We start from the raw sequence: 22819 nt of genomic DNA on the forward strand, positions 1-22819 counted from the left end.
CAGATGCACTTATTAATTATCTTTAAAGCTATAAGATTTTAGAGAAGAGTCTTCAGTTAAAAACCTATTTGTCACTGGCAGAGTGCATCGATTAGCTAATATTCATCAATCATCACCAGTGTCAAAGACTGTGCCCTTGGCAAGATCTTATTTTCAATGTATCATGTCTTTGACTTATTAGATACTTTAGAAGATGATATTTGGCAATAATAGTTGCTTAATAAATAATGGTTGAATGAATGACTGAAAGGATGAATTTTAAGACCTTGAAAAAAATAAACCTGTAAGTGCTGGAGTACTTAGAAATAAAAGTTGCATCGTGTTTAATTAGGCACAATTAAACAATCTGCCAAGCTCAGAAACCACTTTTTGCAAGTATTAGAAGTCCTTAGTCAACCTAGGAGCTGTTAGTTAAATGGATAAAAAATGAGAATAGAAATTTCAACACATACCCAGTTTACTAATTTGCTGATCACTGATGAACGCTAGCTACATATGCTTTTTTGAAACTGACATGCGCTATTGGTTCAATTAAAGAGAGCATACAGAATTAAACCTGGTTAAATCCCTCATTTAATTTCAAAGTCATGTTTTTCTTATGTTAAGTTTTCTGATATTCAGATTTTTAATTCTTTTTCTCTTTCACAGCATTTAATGGAATGAGTTGTTAGTTTCTGATAGAAAGGTTCTGATAATGAAAGAGCCAATATGTCTACTTATTGTAGAAAATATAAAAATAAAAATGCATGTACTTAAATGTACTTAGAGGTTACATTAGCACATTTCATATATCATCTGACTGTAGCAAATTGGATATTTTTTCATTGATATAATAAGGCGACTTATTTCTTGAACTTGTTTCTGCAAAATACACTTGAAAACAAACAGAGTTACAAAACTTTTAATTACTATGCAGGACTGAGTTTTGGATAATCAGAAATTTACTTAAAACTGTATGTTAAGTTGTTATGATTATTTCTCTACCACATTTAACAGCATAATATTTATCTTTTATATTAATAAATTTTCTTCTCAAGAGAATCAGTAATACTTAAGGATTTGAGGTTACCTGAGTGCACCATTGAAAGACTGTTAAAAGCCAGTGATATTTATTCAATCTAATTATTTACTTTTTGATTGTTTGTTTGTGTTTAAGGGTTAAAACGAGGTGAGCCAACCATGACTGGCAAAACACAGACCAGCAACGTCACCAATAAGAATGACCCAAAGTCCATCAACTCTCGTGTTTTCATCGGCAACCTAAATACAGCCATTGTCAAGAAAGTTGACATTGAAGCCATTTTCTCAAAGTATGGAAAAATAGTTGGATGCTCAGTGCACAAAGGTTATGCATTTGTACAGTACATGAGTGAGCGACATGCGAGAGCTGCAGTTGCCGGAGAAAATGCCAGGATCATAGCAGGTCAACCACTTGGTAAGTCATGCTCAGTGACAGATTTCATGGCAGCATTCTAATCTCTACCCATATCTGGATATGGTTTTTTTGTTTCAAAACCAGTGCCGCCCAAATATCTATCTCTATCTCTTCTTTAACCAATTATAGTACTGCACCTTTGTAATTTAGATTATTTTCTTGTTCTCGCTTTGTTTCACATATAGATGTTTTATTTTCTCTACAAACTTATAAATATGAGATCAAAGCTGCTTTGTAATACTTTTATTGCCTCCACCAATTCTAACATAGAGGCAGGCAAATACAATACATCTATCACTTTTCACTTTATTTGACTTGAAATGATGTTTATCTTCCAGAAAACATTATGCTAAGCAACAAATAACTTCTGCTTACTATACTTATAGCATTTGCTCTGAGGAGCTAATGTCTGTATTTTTCTCATTTTCTGTTCTTAGTGTTTTGGGGGTGGATTATAGGAAAACAGCAAAAAGAAGTAAATTTTGAGTGCTGGAGAAGGAATATAACCCACGCTTGTCTAGTTGGGAACCTTATATATTGTACCTGTTCAATCAAATGCCATAATCATATTTGTGTCTAATGACCCAAGGAATCATATAGAATTTTCAAAGAAGAACAATATAGTCTGAAGTAAAATGAAAAGACTTGGGAGAAAATACTCTATAGTATTTTACATGTAGACAAAAAATACACAATAATTTAGATGTGTTTCTAATGAGGATAAAACATCCTGTCTTGACTCGGACAACAAACTGATTATTCAACATCTTTTCTTGGATATCCAACAGGAATCTCAGTTTCACATGCCCAAAACAAAACCCTTGATTTTCCTGTCCCCCAAACTGCTCCTTCCCCAGGCTTCTCCATGACAATAAGTGGAACCTTTATTTATCCAGTTTGTCTTACAAAATCTAGATGTCAACCTTGATTCTTCTCTTCCCTCACACTCCAAGCATAATTCATCATGAAGTTATCTATCCCAAGCCCAGCCACCTTTCAAATCTGTACCAATAGCCCTCTCATACAGACCACTGAAATAACCCTCTTGTCTGCCTCTTTCTACTCTTGCCCCAGCATCTTTTAAAACCTGCTCTTAACCTTTAATACGTTTTCTTTTCATCCAGAATAAAATTTACGTTCTACACAGTAACTATAAGGAGCCCTGGTGGCACAACAGTAAGCGTGCTTGGCTGCTAACCAAAAGGTTGGTCGTTTGAACCTACTCAGTGGCTCCACAGGAGAACGACCTGGTGATCTGCTCCCATAAAGATTACAGCCTAGAAAACCCTATGGGGCAGTTCTATTCTGTCACATGGGGTCACTCTGAGTTGACAACAGACTTGACAGCACATAATGACAACGACATGGTAACTGAAACGCCCCACGATGCCATATCGTCACCTCCATCTCCTCTCTCTATCTTGCTTGCACCACTCTAGTAATGCTGACCGCCTTCGTTCCAAGACTGGTCCTACTTCAGAGGCTTTGGACTTGCTAATTACTCTGCTCAGAAGACAGGCCTTTGCTATTATTTGCTCCCTTCCTTTTTCTATTCTGTAATCAAAATTTGCTTCCTATCAGAAGCTGTTCCTGGTCATCCTATCTAAAATAGAACAGTCTCCTAGACCTTTGCCTTACCTCTGTATTACATTACTTCGTTTCATATTTTTTCACAGCCCCCAGGGATTCTGGAATTACACATTTTAATTTACAGTGTTACCTCTGTCATGTCCATAGGTGTAAAGCTAAAAGGGCATATAAAAGAAACAAGTTAAAAGTAGGGAGAAATCAAATTAGAAGAGTGCTAAGAATATTGTATTATCAAGTTTTATAAAGCAGTTAAAAAAATGTTTGGAAAGTATGGGATTTATTAAAATGAGAATGAAGTCTGAGACAAAAGACTTGAAAAAAATGATGTATTTATATTAAGTGGCATCTTTAGGCAGGGACAATGGTGGTTCAGTGGTAGAATTCTCGTCATTTATGTGGGAGAGTGCCCGCCAATGTACCTCATGTGCAGTCACCACCCCCGGCCCCACCATCCGTAAGTGGAGGCTTGTATGTTGCTATGATGCTGAACATGTTTCAGCTGAGCTTCCAGACTAAAACTGGCCTAGCAATCTACTTCTGAAAATCAGCCAGTGAAAACCTTATGGCTCACAATGGTCTGGTCTGCATGTGATCATGGAGATGGCACAAGACTGGGCAGTGTTTACTTTTGTTGTGCTTGGCGTTATCATGAATCAAAGGCCAATTCGACAGAAACTAACAAAAATAAGCCTTCTATAGACCCGAAAAATCATTGTCATAGAGTAATATAATTTTTTGTTTATATTTTTCCCATTCTTTATCCTATATTTTAAAGAAAGGTAATGCTTTCTAAAAGATATTGTTAAATTTCATTTGTCCCTTTTTTTTTTTCTTTATCTCCCCATTCTCCTTGCTTACTTTGATGTTAGAATTTTCTGACCATTTTTGTTTCTCTTTCTAAGTTGAAATTCTTATTTCACAGTCATATGTCAGCCAGTCAGGGAAAACTTCAGTTATTGCTTATAGCCTGATTGTTATAAACTAGTGTATACCTTTTCGAAACCCATTTAATTTTTTTCTCTTTAATTAATTATCAAAATAAGATGAATTTTTAAAATTCTCGTTCACTCATTAATCAACAGGCACTATTTTACTGAATTCCTTTTTCTAACACTGCCCAATAAGTTGTTATCCTTTTGAGAACAATATAATGGTGAAAGAAATACACCCATGCTAAAATTTTAGTGTCTCAATTATACAAATCCAAGGAGAAAAAGTGAAGACACCAAGTCATGTTGCTCAGAGAGGCAGAGTTAAATTGTACTTCTAACAACATAGCATTTCTCATCCCCAGTTATTCCCTTCCCTCTCTCTTGGTTGTGTCCTCAGGTCAATGTCAGGAGCATATATCTTAGTCAGCTGTACTCACCCTTTCTGCCTGAATCCAAGTCAAAGATTTTATGTCTTTAGTTGAAATCTAGTTTTTCACTACTTCTGTCTAAGCTGAATGTCTTCTTATAGAAAGAGTGTGCTTAGCTATTTAACTAGTAACTTTGCTTTTCAGGTGTAATGTCTGAATATACCCGCCTTTTCTTAAACTATGTCACTAGAAATTCAGACAAAGTTTTCAAGTTATTCTTGGTAAGATGTTAGTTCCTCAGTCAGGTCCTAAATAAGACCCTTGATCTTCCAGAAGATGGATCTGGTTAAGGCTTTAGATATTATACCTTTGTTTTTGGTGACATGGATAAAACTTAGTTTCAGGTAAATCAATTACTTGCTTCTTGAATTTTTACTCTCAAATCCTTTATGGTATGCAGTCCCACACTACACTGCACACCCTTAGTGTGAATGAAGTTATCATGAATTGAATCACAGACTTTGTCATAGGCAATTGACATTAGCTTCATGTGGCACAACCTCTCTAAGTATTTTCCTTTCTTCCTAAAGTGGGAAGGAAATTAATATTGATTAAATCATGCACTAGGTTAGTATTCTACCTATTTATCTCATTGGATCTCTTTTTTTTTTTTTTTTAATCTATCTCCTTCTGAATAGGAACAACCTTCTTATTATCACTTTGTGTTTAAAAAACTGTATATACAGTTTAGAGATTAGAGTGGTACCAGGAAAAATTAAACATCCTAGTACAAATTCTTACAGTTCTATGGAGATTACATATATACCCGTTAAATGAGAATATGCTACACATGTAACTAAACCTAGCATTTATTCAGTATTAAATGTCATTAATAGCTATTTTGATTCTGCAAGTAAAGGGACCACTGAAGAATTGTGAGCAGGAAGTAATATGTTGAAATGTCTTCCACGGAAACAATAATCTATCAGCATTTTGGTGGATGGATTAGGGTGATATAAGCCAAGAAGCTAGAACATGTGTTTGGAACTCTCTGAAAGAGTTCAGGTTTCAAATTATGGAAATGAAAATGGAAAAGAGTTAAGATTAATAAGACTTAGTAAGCAATTTAGTTAGGAGCTATGGCTGCTAATCAAAAGGTCAGCAGTTCAAATCCACCAGCCACTCCTTGAAAACACTATGGAGCAGTTCTCCTCTGTCCTATAGGGTTGCTATGAGTTGGAATCAACTCAACGGCCACAGGTTTGGTTTTTAATTTGGTTTAGTAATGGCATAGTGAGTGAGACAGAAAGAGAGAAAGAGCAATCAAGAGTGATTCCCATATTTCTGGGCTGGGTTCTCTGTTGAATATTCTTGCGGTTCACTGAAATGATGAAGAATGTAAGGTGAAGAAGATTTTGGAGGTAATACAATGAGATAAGGACTGAGTATATGATATTAAGATTAATGTATATTCCTGAGGATATTCAGTTAGATATATCTAGTAGAGTCTTGGATACACAGGTCTGAAACTCAGAGGAGAGATCTGAGTCAACAGTACAATTAGTGCTAAACTTGTAGAAGTGGATAAGCTCACCAATAGTGAGAAGAGAATTGGCTAAATATGGATCTGTAGAGAAGTTTTTGGGTCTCTGGAAAGAGAACCTTTCTGATAAGCCCACTGCAAAAATCTGAATCAAAATTATTTCCTGCGCAGCTATCTGATCCCCAGCTCAAGCCTGTAGTTATTTGACCTTCCTGCACTTCCTATATTAGGTGATTGCTGAGGTATCATGTCCTAAAGTCATTTCCCCTAAAATGGTAGTGATTTCCAAACTTTCAGGGCCACATATTCAACTCCTGTCATTGATCCTTACATATAAAAATGGCATCCCAAGCACATTGTTGTTTTTTTCCATATCTGTGTCTTTCATACTCAAAGTCACCTGTCCCGCTGAGTAGCAGAGAAAACTTTATCTTGCTAGGTTTCATTGTCTGACTTTAGTACAACCTTTGGCATAAATAGAAATGTTTGGCAAACTGATTGCAAATCGACCATTTTAGACTCAGTCAGAATGATTTTACTCAAATAGCTACAGTATACCTGAAAATTTAAAGTCAAGAATTCTATGTGTGTATGTATTATAAATATTCTCTATCAAGAGAAAATATCTTTTCCATGAAATAGTTATCAAATTCTGGATTTGAGTTTTTAAATATGAGTGTATATTAACTGTTTTCAAATTCATATAAAATAAGAAATTTTCTTCAAAAGTTGCTAAATCTTGCCTAAACATTACAGTACATTAAGCAACTATGGGATCTCAGACATTGGCACTCAAACTACCGGAGCTCATGTAGATTTTGAGAATAGGCCTCAGTATAAGGTCTTTCTTAACTTCTCTCACTTGTGTTTTTTATTCTTACTATGTTGCTGCAGATTCCAAAATTCTATATTGGCACCCATAAAAATGACATTATTAATTAGTTCAGTGGTCTGTCCCTTTTATTAGCATGAGAATGAACCCAATGAATGTTTTATGGAAAGAAAAGTTCTGTTCCATGAGGTCATTTCTTTTAAAGGCATATAACACACACATTACAAAGGTAATATTTACCTTGGGGTAAAATCTTATACTTCTGTGTATTTACTACTCCACAGCAATTAAACAAAAACGAAGCTGCTAACAATGTCTCCAGTTCTATTTTTCTTTATATTTTCCCTTATATTTCTTTCTACCTGTAATCAAAGCCTGTCCTAGATATGGTTGTGAGGTAGACATATTTATATGGAGTGCCTGCCTACCCATATCTATGCTATTCTCTATAAAGTTTATATCTTTGTTCCTTGGTTTGCAGTCCACTCATGCAGACTAGAGTGGCATAGGATCTCATGCCTGGCTATGACCCTAGATTGTGGCACATGTTTGAAAATAATCTTCTCATCTTTTCCTCATGGAAGTTCTCTTCTCTCATTTCCATATCACAGTTGGCTTTTTGAGGAGATTTACCTGATAAATATCCACTATCAAATGACATATTGCTAGGAAAGGACATCATGTTTGTAAATTAGAGGGTCAGCAAAAACGAGAGAACCCTCAGTGAAAGGGTTCTAAATGACTTGGTTATTTAATTGATTTTAATAGAAAATAAATTTTAAAACATGAAAAACACATCCTCTTAATATTTCATTGAATCTGGACTCTAAGTGTTGCTAACATTAGAAATATTTAATATTTTAATCTAAATTTAGTCCTCGGGTCTTTTTTTTTTTTTTTTCCTCAAGCACAATATGTGAAGGGTGAAACAATTCTTTAAGTGTTTTAAAAAGACAATTTTTATATGAGAGGTCACCGACATGAAGTGTCCTTTTGTACCTAAGTATCATGCAGAGGGTGGAGGCTAAGTCTAGATCAGTGCATTTTTATATCTGCTGATTACACTGGCTTGATTACACAGTTGCTATAAATAAACATTTGTAATGTCTTTCCTTACCTTCTGATTATTTCACTGTTAAGACGCTTGCAAAAACACAACTTATGAACTTAACAACTCAGTTATTTATAGTAAAAGGAACCAAACACTAAAAAATAATTTATAAAAATCACACTTGTTCTAAAGCCTGTACCTGGGTGTCTGTCATTGAGGAACAAAGTCTAGCTTGGAAAAATACATAAAATAGAGAAGCAAATTAATTTCATGAAGGAAGTCATGAAAATGCATTAGTAAATGGGCAGATGTTGGAGAACAATACTAAGTGAGGACAAAGAAGAGGAAAAACTTGCTGGTAAGCGTCTTTCAAGTGTGCCCCAGGAATAATGGATCCCAAATATTTTTTATCCCTGCTACCATTTTGTATCCAGAATGATCTTTTTAAAATAGAAATACTCATGTCACCCCCTCTGATTAAAACTTCTAGTGATTTCCCATTGTTCTAAAAATAAATAAACTCTCACGGTAGCCTACAAGTTTCTACATGATTTGTTTCTTGTTTATCTGCAGACCCATAGCACTTCATAGCCCTTTCAAGCCTTGCTCAGCACTCCAGCTAAATTGACTTTTTAAAATTCTTTGGGCATGTCATATTCTTTCCCTCAACAAAGTGTAATTTTGACTGTCTGGAATGTCCTTCTATACTAACCTCACCACCTCCACACCCTACTTCTCCAGCTCCTCACTCCCTTACCTAGAGATTCATCCTTCAGATATCAGATCAAATGTCCCTCAAATTTGTTAGATATTTTACTTCCCTTTCTAGCGTGTATCTTGTTTTTAATTATATTTTTATATTTGCTATTTTTTAATTTGAGTCTGTCCCCGCTCCCTCTAGGCTATAAGTTCCATGAGAATATTGACTATATATGTTTTTACTCAACTTCTTAGCACATAGCAAAGTACTGACACTTCCATAGCAAATGCTCATTAAGTATGTGTTAGATGAGGAGTTGGATAGATGGATGGTTGGAGGGATGGTTGGACTTGGCTAAGGGCTTTTGTTCCCCATAGCAACACAACAACAAAAAGAAGGAGAAGAAAGAGGAGGACAAGAAAAAAGGAGGAGGAGGATGAAGAAAAAGTGGTTGCTGCAAGTCTCTTGCGAAGCAAGTAGCTGTAGTTTGGGGTTGCTGTTAAGAGGAGGTATTGTGGCCTCCTTGTTGGACAATGAGTAATCAGTCTTTCTAAATACAGATATCCCAGAAGTAACCATTTAATAGGCCTGATTTCATTTTATTCTAATTACAATCCAGTCTTTAATAAGCATCTATATTAACATACACACATATATATAATTGAAAAGTTATAGGATATGATATATCAGATTAAAGAAAGATTTTATTGATGGAAAACTTCCTATAAAATTATTGAAATGGTGTCCTTTCATAATTTTCCCTTAGTAACAGGTGAATATTTTCATGGAACTTAATTTTCAAAGCTCTGCCATGAATATATTTTATTTATACAACAATGTTGAGAAGTAAGTAGTATGAGTATTTATGCCCATTTTGCTGACTAGGAACTGAAGCTCAGTGAAATTAACTTGCTTTAGATTACACAGAGGCAAGATCTCAAACATATCCTCTGACCCTAGTTATTTTTGCTGTTTATTCTTGCCAATAATTCCTTCCACATTAATAGGGTGACCATGCACTTTATCATTTAACCCAGAATACTTTTGAAAGTGAAGAGGGGTATTATTGATTATGCTGTAAGATCAGGCCTAAACTAGGATTACTCTGGACAAACTAGAACGTATGGCCATCTTTATTATCTAGTGTTTTACTTAAAGGAGCATTTCCAACTTATTTGATCTTTCTGATAGAATAAATATTGTGTAGGCTATTAGTTAAAGTATAATAACCTCAGTATGGGATAAACCCTGGTATTTCAGTAATTGAAAAATGAAAATTTGTCTTAGCTCAAGTAGACAGTGAGACTATGTGGGCAGCTCCTGTCTGGAGGCAAGGTGAGAAGGCAGAGGGGGACAGGAGCTGGTTGAATGGACTCGGGAAATACAGGGTAGAGAGAAGGAGTGTGCTGTCACAATGTAGGGAGAGCAACTAGGGTCACATAACAATATGTGTATAAGTTTTTGTATGAGAAACTGACTTGAATTGTAAACTCAAAGCACAATAAAAAAATAATTAAAATTTATTTCTTCTTCACATAAAACACAGTCAGTGCCCTGAGGAAGAGACAGGGTGGGAGCAGAGGCTCTGTTCTCTTTGTTTGTTCAGGGACCAGGCTGTAGGAAGTGCAGCATCTTTCAGTAGACAACGCCCATGCTCTTCCTGGGCCAAAGGTCAAACTAGCAGACAAGGTAAGAGAGTGGAAGGACAGCTACTCTGATGGTTGTTCGATTCAAGCCTGGAAGTTATGCTCATCCCATCTACTCACATTCCACTGACTACACATAGACCCAAGCAGGACAGGGCAGCATTCCCCAGCAATAACTGTGTAACAGGAAGAGCATAAATCTTTGGTGAACAGTTAGCTTCTCTGACACATGTAGTTGAGTAAACTTGAGGAAGTTACTTTATGTTCATTGAGAAACAGTTTCCCTACCTGTATAAAGGGAATATTAGTGCCTCATTCATTGAATTATGGTGCACAACTGGTACATGTTTGTAAAATGGTTAGAATCTTCTGCATATGCTACATGTTGTTGATAATTGCCATCAAGTGTGCTCCAGCCTATGACCACCTATGTATAACACAACAAAACATTGCCCGATCTTGTGCCATCTTCTTGATCATTGGTATGTTTGAGTCCACTGGCTATTGTATCAGTCTCTCACATTGAAGGGTTCCCTCATTTTCGCTGACCCTCTACTTTATGAAGAAACCCTGGTGGCGTAGTGGTTAAGAGCTATGGCTGCTAAGCAAAAGGTTGACAGTTTGAATCCACCAAGCGCTCCTTGGAAACCCTATAGGGCAGTTCTATTCTGTCTTGTAGGGTCGCTATGGGTCGAAATCAACTCCACGGCAACGAGTTTGGTTTGGCTACTTTATCAAACATGATGTCCTTTTCTAGCACACCCAAAGTAACTGAGTTGAAGTCTTGCCATTCTCTCTTCTTATAAGTATTTTGGTTGTATTTCTTCTAAAACTGATTTGTTCGTTCTTTTGACAGTTCATGGTTTATTCAGTATTCTTTACCAATACCACAGTTTGAATGCATCAGTTCTTCTTTCTTTTTCATTGTACTATATGGTACATATCATATGGTTAAAATTCACACATGAGGAATTCAGCCTCTGAAGTCATTCTAGTACTATAGAGAATCCTCTATGTTTTTCTGGCTTCATCACTCTGGACCAACTTTGAATAGACGGCACAGGCAGGTGATAATGGCTGAGTCAGTAATTTCTAAGAACAAGAGATTAGTTCAGGTGATTGCAGGTGTGATGGAAAAAACACTCTTTAGGAAAGGAGAGCTTTAACATTAATGCTAACAGGATGAGCAGGTATGCAAAGATAATTCCATGTGGATGAAACGTTATACCTGAAATCCTTATTTAGGCAGAAGTGAATACAGCCCTATGGATGAAGAATCAGGCTCAAGGAAAAGAGTATAGGGAAGTAAAATTGATGCCAGGTTATGGAGTATCATGAATGCCATAATAATGAGCCCAAGTGTGAAGATGCACTTATGAGACTGTATTCAGTGTAAGGAAGATTGACTACAAAATAATATTTGTATTTAACTATCATTTGACTTGCTATATTCTTAATTATTGCGTGTATTATTTAATGTACCTATTTTCTGTCGCTATTGAGATATTCATTCACTTAATTTACCAAAAGGTTATTAATTTTCTATTCTGGGCAGGACATCAGCCTGGGTTAGGGCCTCTAAAAATAAAGATCAGATACATATCTTGCCCAACTGTTACAAGCTATTTGCTGAATTTTTAATATATATATTTTTTAAATATATTTCTCTGTCATTAATTAACATAGTGCCTGTACTTGATAGTTTCTGGTGAACTGTATGTAGTAACACAAGTCTTTAGAGCTAAGTTTCTCAAACGTGGCACTCCCGACATTTGGGGCCAGCTAAGTCTTTCTTTGAGGGCAGTTCTCCAGTGCATTGGAGGATGTTTAGCAGCATTCCTGACTTCTCCCCGCTAGATGCCAAAAGCACCTCTCCTCAGGGTGAACAAATAAAAATGTGTACAAAAAAAAAAGGAAAAAACCAAACCCATTGCCATTGAGTCAATTCCAACTTTTGATAACCCTATAGGGTAGAGCAGAGCAGAGCTACCCCATAGAATTTCCAAGGAGCGCCTGGTGGATTCAAACTGCTGACCTTTTGGTTAGCAGCTATAACACTTAACCACTATGCCACCACGGTTTCCAAAAAAAAAAAAAAATGTGTACAGATTTTACTAAAAATCTTCTGGGGGTGAACAAAACAGAAGAATCACTGCTTTAAAGTAATCATACCAAAATATACTACATTCGTTTTCAGACATGTCATGAGTTTTAAGCAAGATCAGGCATGTGAAAGCAATGATTTGAGTTCTTTTGACAATAGCTGTCCAAAAAGCAAAACTCAGTATGTGCATTTCAAAGCAATTACGAAAATGCATTATGACCATAATTTACCACTTTTTATCACTGGTTTGTTTTAGTTTTTTTTAAAACCGCACACACAAGAAACAAATTGATCTGTCTATACAGTGGAAGGGTTTATGTGTTTACTGATTTTAAAAACATAACATAAAAAAAACCCTCCTTCACATCTTTAATATACTGCTCTTTAGAGATGTGATCTTTTTGCATTAGATCCCTCCATCCCGAAGTGTTGGATCTCTGCTAGAACTTATGAAGAAAAAGAAAGCTCATTAAAGTGTTAAATGAAAAGTGCTGAGTTCTGAGTCTACTCAAATGCTTGGCGTGATCTTCAAATACATATTATTCAGCAATACACAAATAGCTTTGTTAAAACAAAGTAAGAACTGCAGCTTCCTTATTTGGTGTCCTTTCTAACAAATACAAATATTATTTGCAATAAATGTTAGTTTTCCCCTTTGTTTCATCTTATTCCATTATGGGAAGTATTATTCTTCTGCGTATGTCTTCAGGTACAAATTAGACGCAGAGTCTGAGCATCTAGTAAGGACAGATTGACAGAGAGCCTAGGGAGAAATAATAGTTATGTAAGATCATTTTAGACAAGGTAGTCTATTATAGAAGCCCTTGAGAAGTATGTAAACCTCTTGGGGGTTTGTAAGTCATAAAAATCTTGTAGAAAACATCTAAAGAATGCCGCGAGTAATAAAGAGCACTTTTATAAAGGCATCATGATATAACTCTATTACCACTTGGACTGATAAAGAAGAGAAATGTTTAGCATTTGCCTTAGTATCTAAAGAACATGTTATCACACTTTCTCAACTTGATAGTTTGCCACAGCTTCCACTTCCTATTATATAAATCATCAGTTAACCCTTAAGCTAATGTGAACATTAGCTGCAATGAGCGTATGAAAACATTTGAATTAGTAAATATTAGAATTTTTCTTAGTAACTTTTGCAATTATTCACCATTCCAGCTTTCTTTCTCTCCTAACCCATTGCCATCAAGTCAATTCTGACTCATAGCGACCCTACAGGACAGAGTTGAACTGCCCCATAGTTTCCAAGGAAAGCCTGGTGGATTTGAACTGCTGACCTTTTGGTTAGTAGCCACAGGACTTTACCACTGCGCCACCAGGGTTTCCTTCTCTACTAAATGAATGGCCAATGTTTTTAATGTATATATTAAATATCCACCTTTTCAGTAGATTTTATGCAATACAGATATGCAAATTGTCATCAGTGGCATTTATATATTTATGTTTATTATGTGTTTATTATGTGTGTTTTTCACAAAGCTATGGAAGGTCTTGAATGGCATATGAATAAGTATAAGTGTGAGAACTTACTTATGAGATTGTATCCCGTATGTCATTTGTATTCCCTCTTTTATGTTGCCATTGCAAAACAGTAATTTGTAATGAAAGCATATTTATTTACATTTTATTTTCACTCATCAACCTTCTTAAAGAAGTTCAAAGTACATTATATTGCTTTTTAAAAATTATCTTTTCAACATCCTTCATGGGAGCTAGATAAAAGACTTCATTAATTTTATTGTACAAATAAAGAAATCCTATTATGTACTGAGTGTTAAAGTGCATGTTTTCATAGAGTCAGAAGGCTTGGAACTGCCTTCTAACAATTTGCAATATTGCTTTAAGTTTTCTTTAACTCTTACATGTAACATCTGGTAATTGTTTGTGAAGTCTTCATCCTCTTCCTCCTTATCAACACTGTCATGAGTTAATATGTATTAAAACCCACACTATGTGGGCTGTAAAGCGCGACACATTTAAAGTTTTCGGTAATTAAACACAGCTAAAAAAAAAAAAAAAAAATTTAAAATGCTGTAAACAAATACTAATTAGCAAACCTCCATGATAGAATGAATTATAGAACTAACAGTCTGTCAGCCAGAGAGATATATGGCCCCACATATGATAGAAAGCCTGCGGGATTTGCTTTATGCTTCTAAAATTGGTTATTTGACTCAATCACTGAACCTAAATTAGTGAAAGCAGGAGTAGAGATTGTCCGTAGGCAATTGCTTCGTTAAAGCTATCTCTGGGAAACTCCTGGGCAACATTTAGAAGAATTTTTATTAGCTCTAACTTAACTTGTAACTTCTCCCCTAGTACAAAGCTAGACATAATAACACATAAAATGCAGTGCCTCAGGTTGTCCTTTAATCTTGAAAATAAAATGTTTGAAAGTCACTTGTGAACTGATTTCAGAATACTGTACAGCTGTGAATGTTTATTCTTTCCCAGCATGTGTGGAGTTTTGTTGGATGCTCACACCAATACATATATTAAGCTAAAGGGATGTAGAAACAACAATGCATCTCCAAAACAAAATGAAATAAAATCGATGACTGCTCTTGAAAAATATTCTAACTATGGAGTAAAATAACATGCAAAGAAAGATGACAAGTATAAGATAAAGCACTCTATAATGCAGATCAAGTACTATAAGAAAGAATAAAATATTATAAGTCTAAGGAAGGCTTATTGGGAAACTGTAGAATAAATTATGCACTTATGAAATAACTTAAAAAGGTGTGAAAATGCAAGATAAAACATATAATGTATAATATCAAGTGCTATAGGAATTAAAAAAAAAGATTCAGTATTGTAAAGTTGTTTGGAGAAGGTCTTTTGGGAAATACAGCTTTGAATGTAAAGAGTTCAAGAATAGTAAATTTAAAATAGACGGCAAACAATTAGATTATTAACTCGAGAAAATCATTAGCTACTTTAAGAATTGAAATTAAAGTACAGAAATTGAAATGATCACTTCCCAGTCTCTGTACTTGGCTATTGTGTAACCTTGGACATTGTTATAGAGTGAATTGTGTTCCCCAAAAATGTATGTCAGTTTGGTTAGGCCATGATTCCCAATATTATATGATTGTCCACCATTTTGTCATCTGATGTGATTTTCCTATGTGTTGTAAATCCTACCTCAAGGATGCTAATAAGGCAGGATTAGAGGCAGTTATGTTAATGATGCAGGGCTCAATCTACAAGATTAGATTGCATTTTGAGTCAATCTCATTTGAGATATAAAAGAGAGCGAGCAGCGAGACAGGGAAACCTCATTGCTTCCAAGCAAGAAGAGCCGGGAGCACGTGTCCTTTGGACCCAGGGCACCTATCCTGAAAAACTCGTAGACCAGGGGAAGATTGATGATAAGGACCTTCCCCCAGAGCCAACAGGGAAAGTCTTCCCCTAGAGCTGGCACCCTGAATTTGGACTTCTAGCCTCCTAGACTGTGAGAGAGTAAATTTGTTTGTTAAAGCCACTGACTTGTGGTATTTGTTATAGCAGCACTAGACAACTAAGACAGGCATGTTACTAAAGGTCCAATGTTATTTTCTTGTCTGTAAAATGGACATAATCATAACGTTATCCACTTCATAGAGTTGTGAGTGTTAAATGCATTTATATATATATATATATATATATTTCTTAAAATACTGCCTGGGGCATATAAAGAGCTACAAATGAAGTTATTCACAATAGGTCGGGTTTTTGTTTTGTTTTGTTTTTCTTCCTTAAAAACAAAAAGGTAAGGAAAAGGGCTAAGCATCTTAAGAAGTCTTAAAATAAATTCAGAACACTTGGATGTAGTCCTAGATTTTCAGTTTCTTGGAGTTGTTGATCTTGTACAAGAATTTATCCTCTCTGGGTTCTGGTTTCCTAATCTGTAAGAGAAGGGCTTGGGGCTTGGTGATCTCAAGGTGATATTTTTGATCTCTGATATCTGTTATGCTTTGTGTTTTTTCTGTCCTTTTGAAGAAATCTTTGCCTACTACAAGGTCATGAAGATATCCTCCAAGATTTTCTTCTAGGGGCTTTTTTTGTTTTACCAAATATATTTAGATTTTAATATATCTGGAAATGAATTTTGTGTATCCATTTATTTATATAAATATCCAGTTGATCCTCCATCGTTTATTGGAGACACTATTCTTTCCTCATTGTCCCGAAGTGTCAGTTTGGCCATAAATCAAGATACATAGAAACATAGATAGAGGTATAGATGTAGATGTGGAGATATAGATATATATATACAAATTAAATTTTATAGTTTTGATACTACTGAAAATGGTACCATTTTTTACTTCTCATTTTTGTTGGCAACTATTATATTTATTGATACACTCATTGATCTTCTAAATTCACTTATTAATTCTGGCAGTAATTTACTCTAGATATTTTTGGGTGTTCTATGTTTACAACCTTGTGTCTTACAAATGATGATAGTTTTCTTTCTTTTTTTGCAATATGTGTACATTTCTTTCCCAGCCTTTTTGCATTAGATATACATCCAGAATAAGGTTGAATAGTAGTAGCTATTACAGGTATCTTTTTCTCATTTCTGATCACAGGAGAAAGCTGTCACTATTTTGTTATTGTTCACTGTAGGACTTTTTAATAGCTACTTTTTATCAAATAAGGATATTCTCTTCTATTTCTAGTTGGCTAATAATTTTTATCATGCATGTATGTTGAACTTTATCAAATACTTTTCCTATATATATTGAAATGATCATTTTATTTTCTTCTTTGTTTTGATAAAGTAGTGAACTGCAATTGATTTTCAAATATTAAATCAGTCACACTCCTGAAATCAATCCAACAGATAATAATGTATAATTTTTTATCTCTGTGTTCATGATAGAGAATGACATGTAATTTTTGTTCTTGTTATGTCCTTGCTTGTTTTGCCATCAAGGAAATGCTGACCTCATAAAATGAATAAGGAACCATTCACTCTTTGTCCTGTCCTCTGGAAGAATTTATATGTGATTGGTGTTATTTCTTTCACAGACATTTGAAGAATTTACCCATGATGCCATTTGGGTCTGGAGTATTTTGTAGAAAGATTTTTAATACAGATTCAATTGCTTTAATAGACACAAGACTTTTCAGATTTTTTAAATCTTTTCTTGTGTCATTGTTGAAATCAGATGTTTTCCAAGGAATGTGTTCGTTTGATACACATTTTCAGATTTATTGGCAAAAAGGGATCATAGCATTCTCATATATTTTATTGTCCGTAGATTCTGTAACTGACATCTATTTTTTTGTTCCTAATAGTGGTAATATATGCCTTTACTCTTTCTTTCTTAGGCTTGCTAAATATAGTCTGTCTATTCATCACCTTAAATTGTCAAATTATGGTTTTATGTATTTTATCTAATGCATGTGGGGTTTTTTATTTGTTTTTGTTTTCTTTTTCATTACTCTGTAATCTTATCTTTACTATTTCTTTCCTTCTACTCTCTTTGATTTAGTTTGTTACTCTTTTCCTAAATTCTGGGGTGAAGACATAGTCTCTTTTCAGCTTTTCATGTTTTCCACAATTTCATTTCACTCTATTTCCCTCTGAGCACAGGTTTATGTGCATCCCACAAGTTCTAGTATGACATATTTTCAGAATCATTTAGATGGAATTATTTTTCCAATTCACATTGTTATTTCTTCTTTGACCTGTGGGCTGTTTTGAAGTTTGTTACTGGATTTGTAATTTCTAAAATTGCTTTTAGCATAATTTTGTAATAGAAAGAGAATAATTAATTAAAATTTGATGAAACTTTCTTTTTAGCTCTGTATATGGTCAGTTTTCCTAAATGCTGCATATGCGGCTGGTGAGTGACATATATATTCGCTTACTGTTATGTGCAGCCTTCAAATAGGCTCAAATTGTCCAGTGAATTGCCCTGATCTGCTGCATCATTCTGGATTTTTTGTTTTCTTGTTCCACAGTTATTAAAAAAGCTGAATTAATGTTTATCGCTTTATGAATTTGTCTGTTTATTGCTTTAGTTCTTTTAATTTTTGCATTGTTTATTTGATTAATAATTGTTAAATACAAATTTAGAATTGTATACTTCTAATGGATTCATCCTTTCATTAGCATAATATATCACTATCTCTAATAGTTCTTTCTGCCTTAAAGACAACTTTGTGTAATATTAATGTATCTGAACTCACTTCATTTTGATTAGTGTTTGCATGGCATATCATTTTTCATCTGTTTTAATTTCAGTAGTTCTGTGGATTGATATTTAAAGTGTTTCTTGAAAGCAACATACAGTCTTTTTAAAATACAGTCTGACAGCCTTTGCCTTTTAATTATAGTAATCCATTCACATTTAATTACTGATATGTTTGCATTTTGTCTAAAGTTCCTATTTTGTCTGTTTGTTTCATGTGTTATATGTTCATTTTTCTCTTGCTTTTTTTAGATTCATCTTCTTTAGTTTTTATTTTCCCTTCCATTAGCTTGTAAATTAATACTTATACTAAAAAAAAAAAAAAAATCCTTTTAGTATTACCCTAGAGATTACAATATGTATCCTTGATTTATTAGTTTAATGTGAATTATCTTTTATACCATTTCCCAGATAATCCTGGGACTTTACTCCACTCTAATTTCGTTCATCCCCCCACCACCTTGTCTGTTAGAGGTGTTAGGAATTTTAATTTTACATATATTTTGCTTTGTTTCTTAACTCTTTTTTTGGAGATTTTTAGGCAGATATGGAAGTAAAGAGAATAGTATAATGACCTAGGTGTACACATGACCTCATTTCAGAAATTATCAATACACAGTAAATATCTTTTTTTATACCTCACCGATTTCCTTCTCTGCCCCTGGATTATCTTGAAGCAAAATCCAGAAATCACATCATTTAATCTTCAGACATGTTAGTATGTATCCCTATAATATGAGCCCATCTTTAAAAGAAACTATAACCACAATATCATGTTCTCACAAATATGATTATTATGATCCCTTAATATTAATCTGGCAGCAGTTTCTGTTATCACAATTCTTTCTTATATTTTTTAATTAATTTCTTTGAATTAGAATGTACATAAAATATAGAGATTTAGCTTGGTTGATATGTCACTTAAATCTAGGTTCTATTAATATATCCTTCTCCCCCCCTCACTGTTCCGTTGCATTTTATCTGTTAAAGAAACTGAGTGGTTTGCACTCTTTGCAGTTTCACAAGGTCTGTATTTGGTGATTAATCCCTGCAGTATCACCTAACATGTTTATCTGTTCCATGAATTTCTTGGTAATTGGTCCTTCTATCTAGAGGTTTGATTAGATCCAGGTGGGTATTTTGTTAGGCCTACTGCATAGGTGACTGTGTGTACCTCCAGGATGAAGTATTGTCTGGTTTACTCTCCTTTTGTGATGGTAACAGCCACTGATTATTAAACTAATTCTATCATTTTTTTTCCCTTTGTTTTTAATTAACTGGAATTATTCTTAAAAAAAAAAATTTCTTTTCATCTTCTATTTGGTTACCCTAAAATATTACTTTATAGGAAAAAGAGGATAATTTTTATTTGTTTTTTTTTTTTTTTTGGTACTTTTTAGTATTCAAAACAGTAAAGCGGTTCCCTACTCTTCTATGAAAGATTTAAAAAGGATTTTTTTTTCTTAAGTAAAACTATGAGCTCCAGGATTTAAACATAATTGTGCTTAAATCCTTCCCAGTTATTTTCTCTATTAATGATCAAATTATACTTTGGTTTGTGATAGAATATTGTTTAGAGCCTGAGGAATTTTGACATGATCAATAGTCATTTGACAGTTTCCTTAATTTCCAATATGGCAAAAAAGCTCCAAGATCATCATTTCTTACCCCATACTGGAAATCAGTTTTCCCAACCTCTCCAGACCACATTCTGGGTGTTAAGTGTGCCCCTTGGTACTGTGCTGGTTATAGTTTCTAGGAAGTTTAACTGGCCAGAGCCAGGAGATACACACACATATATATATTTTTAAGTCAAAACTATTTCAACTTTATACTGATACTTCCTATTCAAAATCAGGACTACAGAAATTTCAGTTAACCTAATCAGTTTTACATCTACTCCTTTTAGCATTTGCAGAAATTTCACTTCTCAATGACACTAACATAATTACTCATTTGATTTGTTCCACAGTAGTATAGAATAGTAATATCAGCACCACCAACAACAGTATAATTATTGAAAACACTTAAGATTCTGTGTGTGTTTGTGTGTGTGTGTGTGTGTGTGTGTGCGTGTGTAAGGTCACTTAGATTGATTCTCTGTGAGGTTATGTCACTAAGTAGATGCATAGTTATGTTTACAATTATGTTTCATTATTAGGGACAGCTTTTCTTAAAGTCCATTTTATGACTATGCACAATACTTACATGACTCAAAAGTGAATTTAAATTAAGATATATTCAAAGAAGTTTAGCTTCTGTTCAAATCCCCTCTACTCTATGCCCTCATCCCCTCTTTGTAAACTTTTTAAAAGTAAATTAGTGTATCAGGTGGACACTTGAGACTGTGTTGGCATCTCCTGTCTGGAGGGGAGATAGGAGGGTAGAGAGGGTTAGAAACTGGCAAAATAGTCACGAAATGAGAGACTGGAAGGAGGGAGCGGGCTGACTCATTAGGGGGAGAGTAAGTGGGAGTATGGAGTAAGGTGTATATAAGCTTATATGTGACAGACTGACTTGATTTGTAAACTTTCACATAAAGCATGATAAAAATTATTTAAAAAAAGTAAATTAGTCATTTTTCCATTTTTAGTATAGGCAAATGAGCATATGTACACACACACATGGCTTGGGAAGAAAAAGTAAAGTATAATGAAATGTGCAAAGACCTGGAGTTAAAAAACCAAAAGGGAAGAACACTCCTGGTATTTCTCAAGCTGAAAGAACTGAAGAAAACTTCAAGCTTCAAGTAGCAACGTGGAAGGATTCTGTGCACAAAATATCAAATGACAAAGGAAGCATCAAAAGTAGATGGAAGGAATACACAGAATCACTGTACCAAAAAGAATAGGTTGATGTTCAGTCATTTCAGAATGTAGCATATGATCAAGAATCTATGGTACTGAAGGAAGAAGTCTAAGGTGCAGTGAAGGAAATGGTGAATAACAAGGCTCCAGGGACTGAAAAAATACCAACTGAGATGTTTCAACAAATAGACTTAATGCTGGAAAAGCTCTCTCATTTATGCCAAGAAACTTGGAAGGCAGATACTTGGCCAACCAGCCTGAAAAGACTAACTTTCCTGCCCATTCCAAAGAAAGGTAATCCAAAAAAAAAAATCCAATAGAATGCAGAAATTACAGAACAATATCATTAATATCACCCACAAGTAAAAATTTGCTGAAAATAATTCAAAAACAGTTGGCACAGTATATCAACAGGGAACTGCCAAAAATTCAAGTCAGATTCAGAAGAGGACGTGGAATGAAGGATATTATTGCTGATGTCAGATGGATCTTGGTTGAAAGCAGAGAATACCAGAAAGAGGTTTACCTGTGTTTTATTGACTTTGCAAAGGCATTTGACTGTGTGGATCCTAACAAATTATGCAAAGAACGAGAATTCCGAAACACCTAATTGCCCTTATCTAGAATCTGTACATAGACCAAAAGACAGTCCTTCAAACACAACAAGGGAATATTGCATAGTTTAAAATCAAGAAAGGTATGTGTCCGATATGTATCCTTTTACCACACTTACTGAACCTCTATGCTAAACTAATAATCCGAGAAGCTGAGCTGTGTGAAGAAGAACACGGTATCAAGATTGGAGGAAGACTAATTAATAAGCTGCATATGCAGATGACAGAACCTTACTTAATGAAAGTGAAGAGGACTTGAAGCACTTCTGATGAAGATCAAAGACTGCGTTCTTCAGTATGGATTACACCTTAACATAAAGAAAACAAAATCCTCACAGAAGCAAACTCATAATAAACAGTAAAAATATCGAAGTTGTCAAGTATTTCATTTTACTTGGATCCACAATCAACTCCCATGGAAGCAGCAGTCAAGAAATCAAACAACACATTGCATTGGGCAAATCTGCTGTAAAAGACCTCTTTAAAATGAGGACCAAAGTGTGCCTGACTTAAACCACAGTGCTTTAATTGCATCATATGCATGTGAAAGCTGGACAATGAATAAGGAATACCAAAGAAGAATTAATGCCTTTGAATTATGGTGTTGGCGGGGAATATTGAATGAACCATGGACTGCCAGAAGAAGGAACAAATCTGTCTTGGAAAAAGTACGGCCAGAATGCTCCTTAAAAATGAGGATGGTGAGACTTCATCTCACATACTTTTGGACATGTTACCAGGAGGGAACAGTCCCTGGAGAAGGAATCATGCTTGGTAAAGTAGACAGATGGTCAGCGAAAAAGAGGAAGATCCTCAACAAGATGGATTGACACAGTGGCTACAACAATGGGCTCACACATAGCAATGATTGTGAGGATGGCCCAGGGCTGGGCAATGAGTGTTTTGTTCTGTTGTACATAGGGTCCCTGTGAATTGGAACCAACTCAAAGACACCTAACAGCAACAACAATATCTCTCTCTCTCTCTC

General features: G+C 34.7%; 1 protein-coding gene across 4 annotated transcripts in view; it reads left to right on the plus strand.

Moving 5' to 3' along the window:
* The first annotated feature begins 606 nt into the window (after positions 1 to 606).
* RALYL (RALY RNA binding protein like) overlaps positions 607 to 22819 on the plus strand; it is a 406641-nt gene continuing 384428 nt past the window's right edge. For all 4 annotated transcript variants that reach the window (XM_023545831.2, XM_023545832.2, XM_064267879.1 and 1 more), the window contains exon 1: positions 607 to 1435. In XM_023545831.2, coding sequence (XP_023401599.1) covers positions 1180 to 1435 — 256 coding nt within the window. In that variant the 5' untranslated portion in view covers positions 607 to 1179. The remainder of the gene's footprint in view (positions 1436 to 22819) is intronic.

Source organism: Loxodonta africana, chromosome 14 (genome assembly GCF_030014295.1).
Source record: "Loxodonta africana isolate mLoxAfr1 chromosome 14, mLoxAfr1.hap2, whole genome shotgun sequence".
NCBI classification, from domain to species: Eukaryota; Metazoa; Chordata; class Mammalia; order Proboscidea; family Elephantidae; genus Loxodonta; species Loxodonta africana.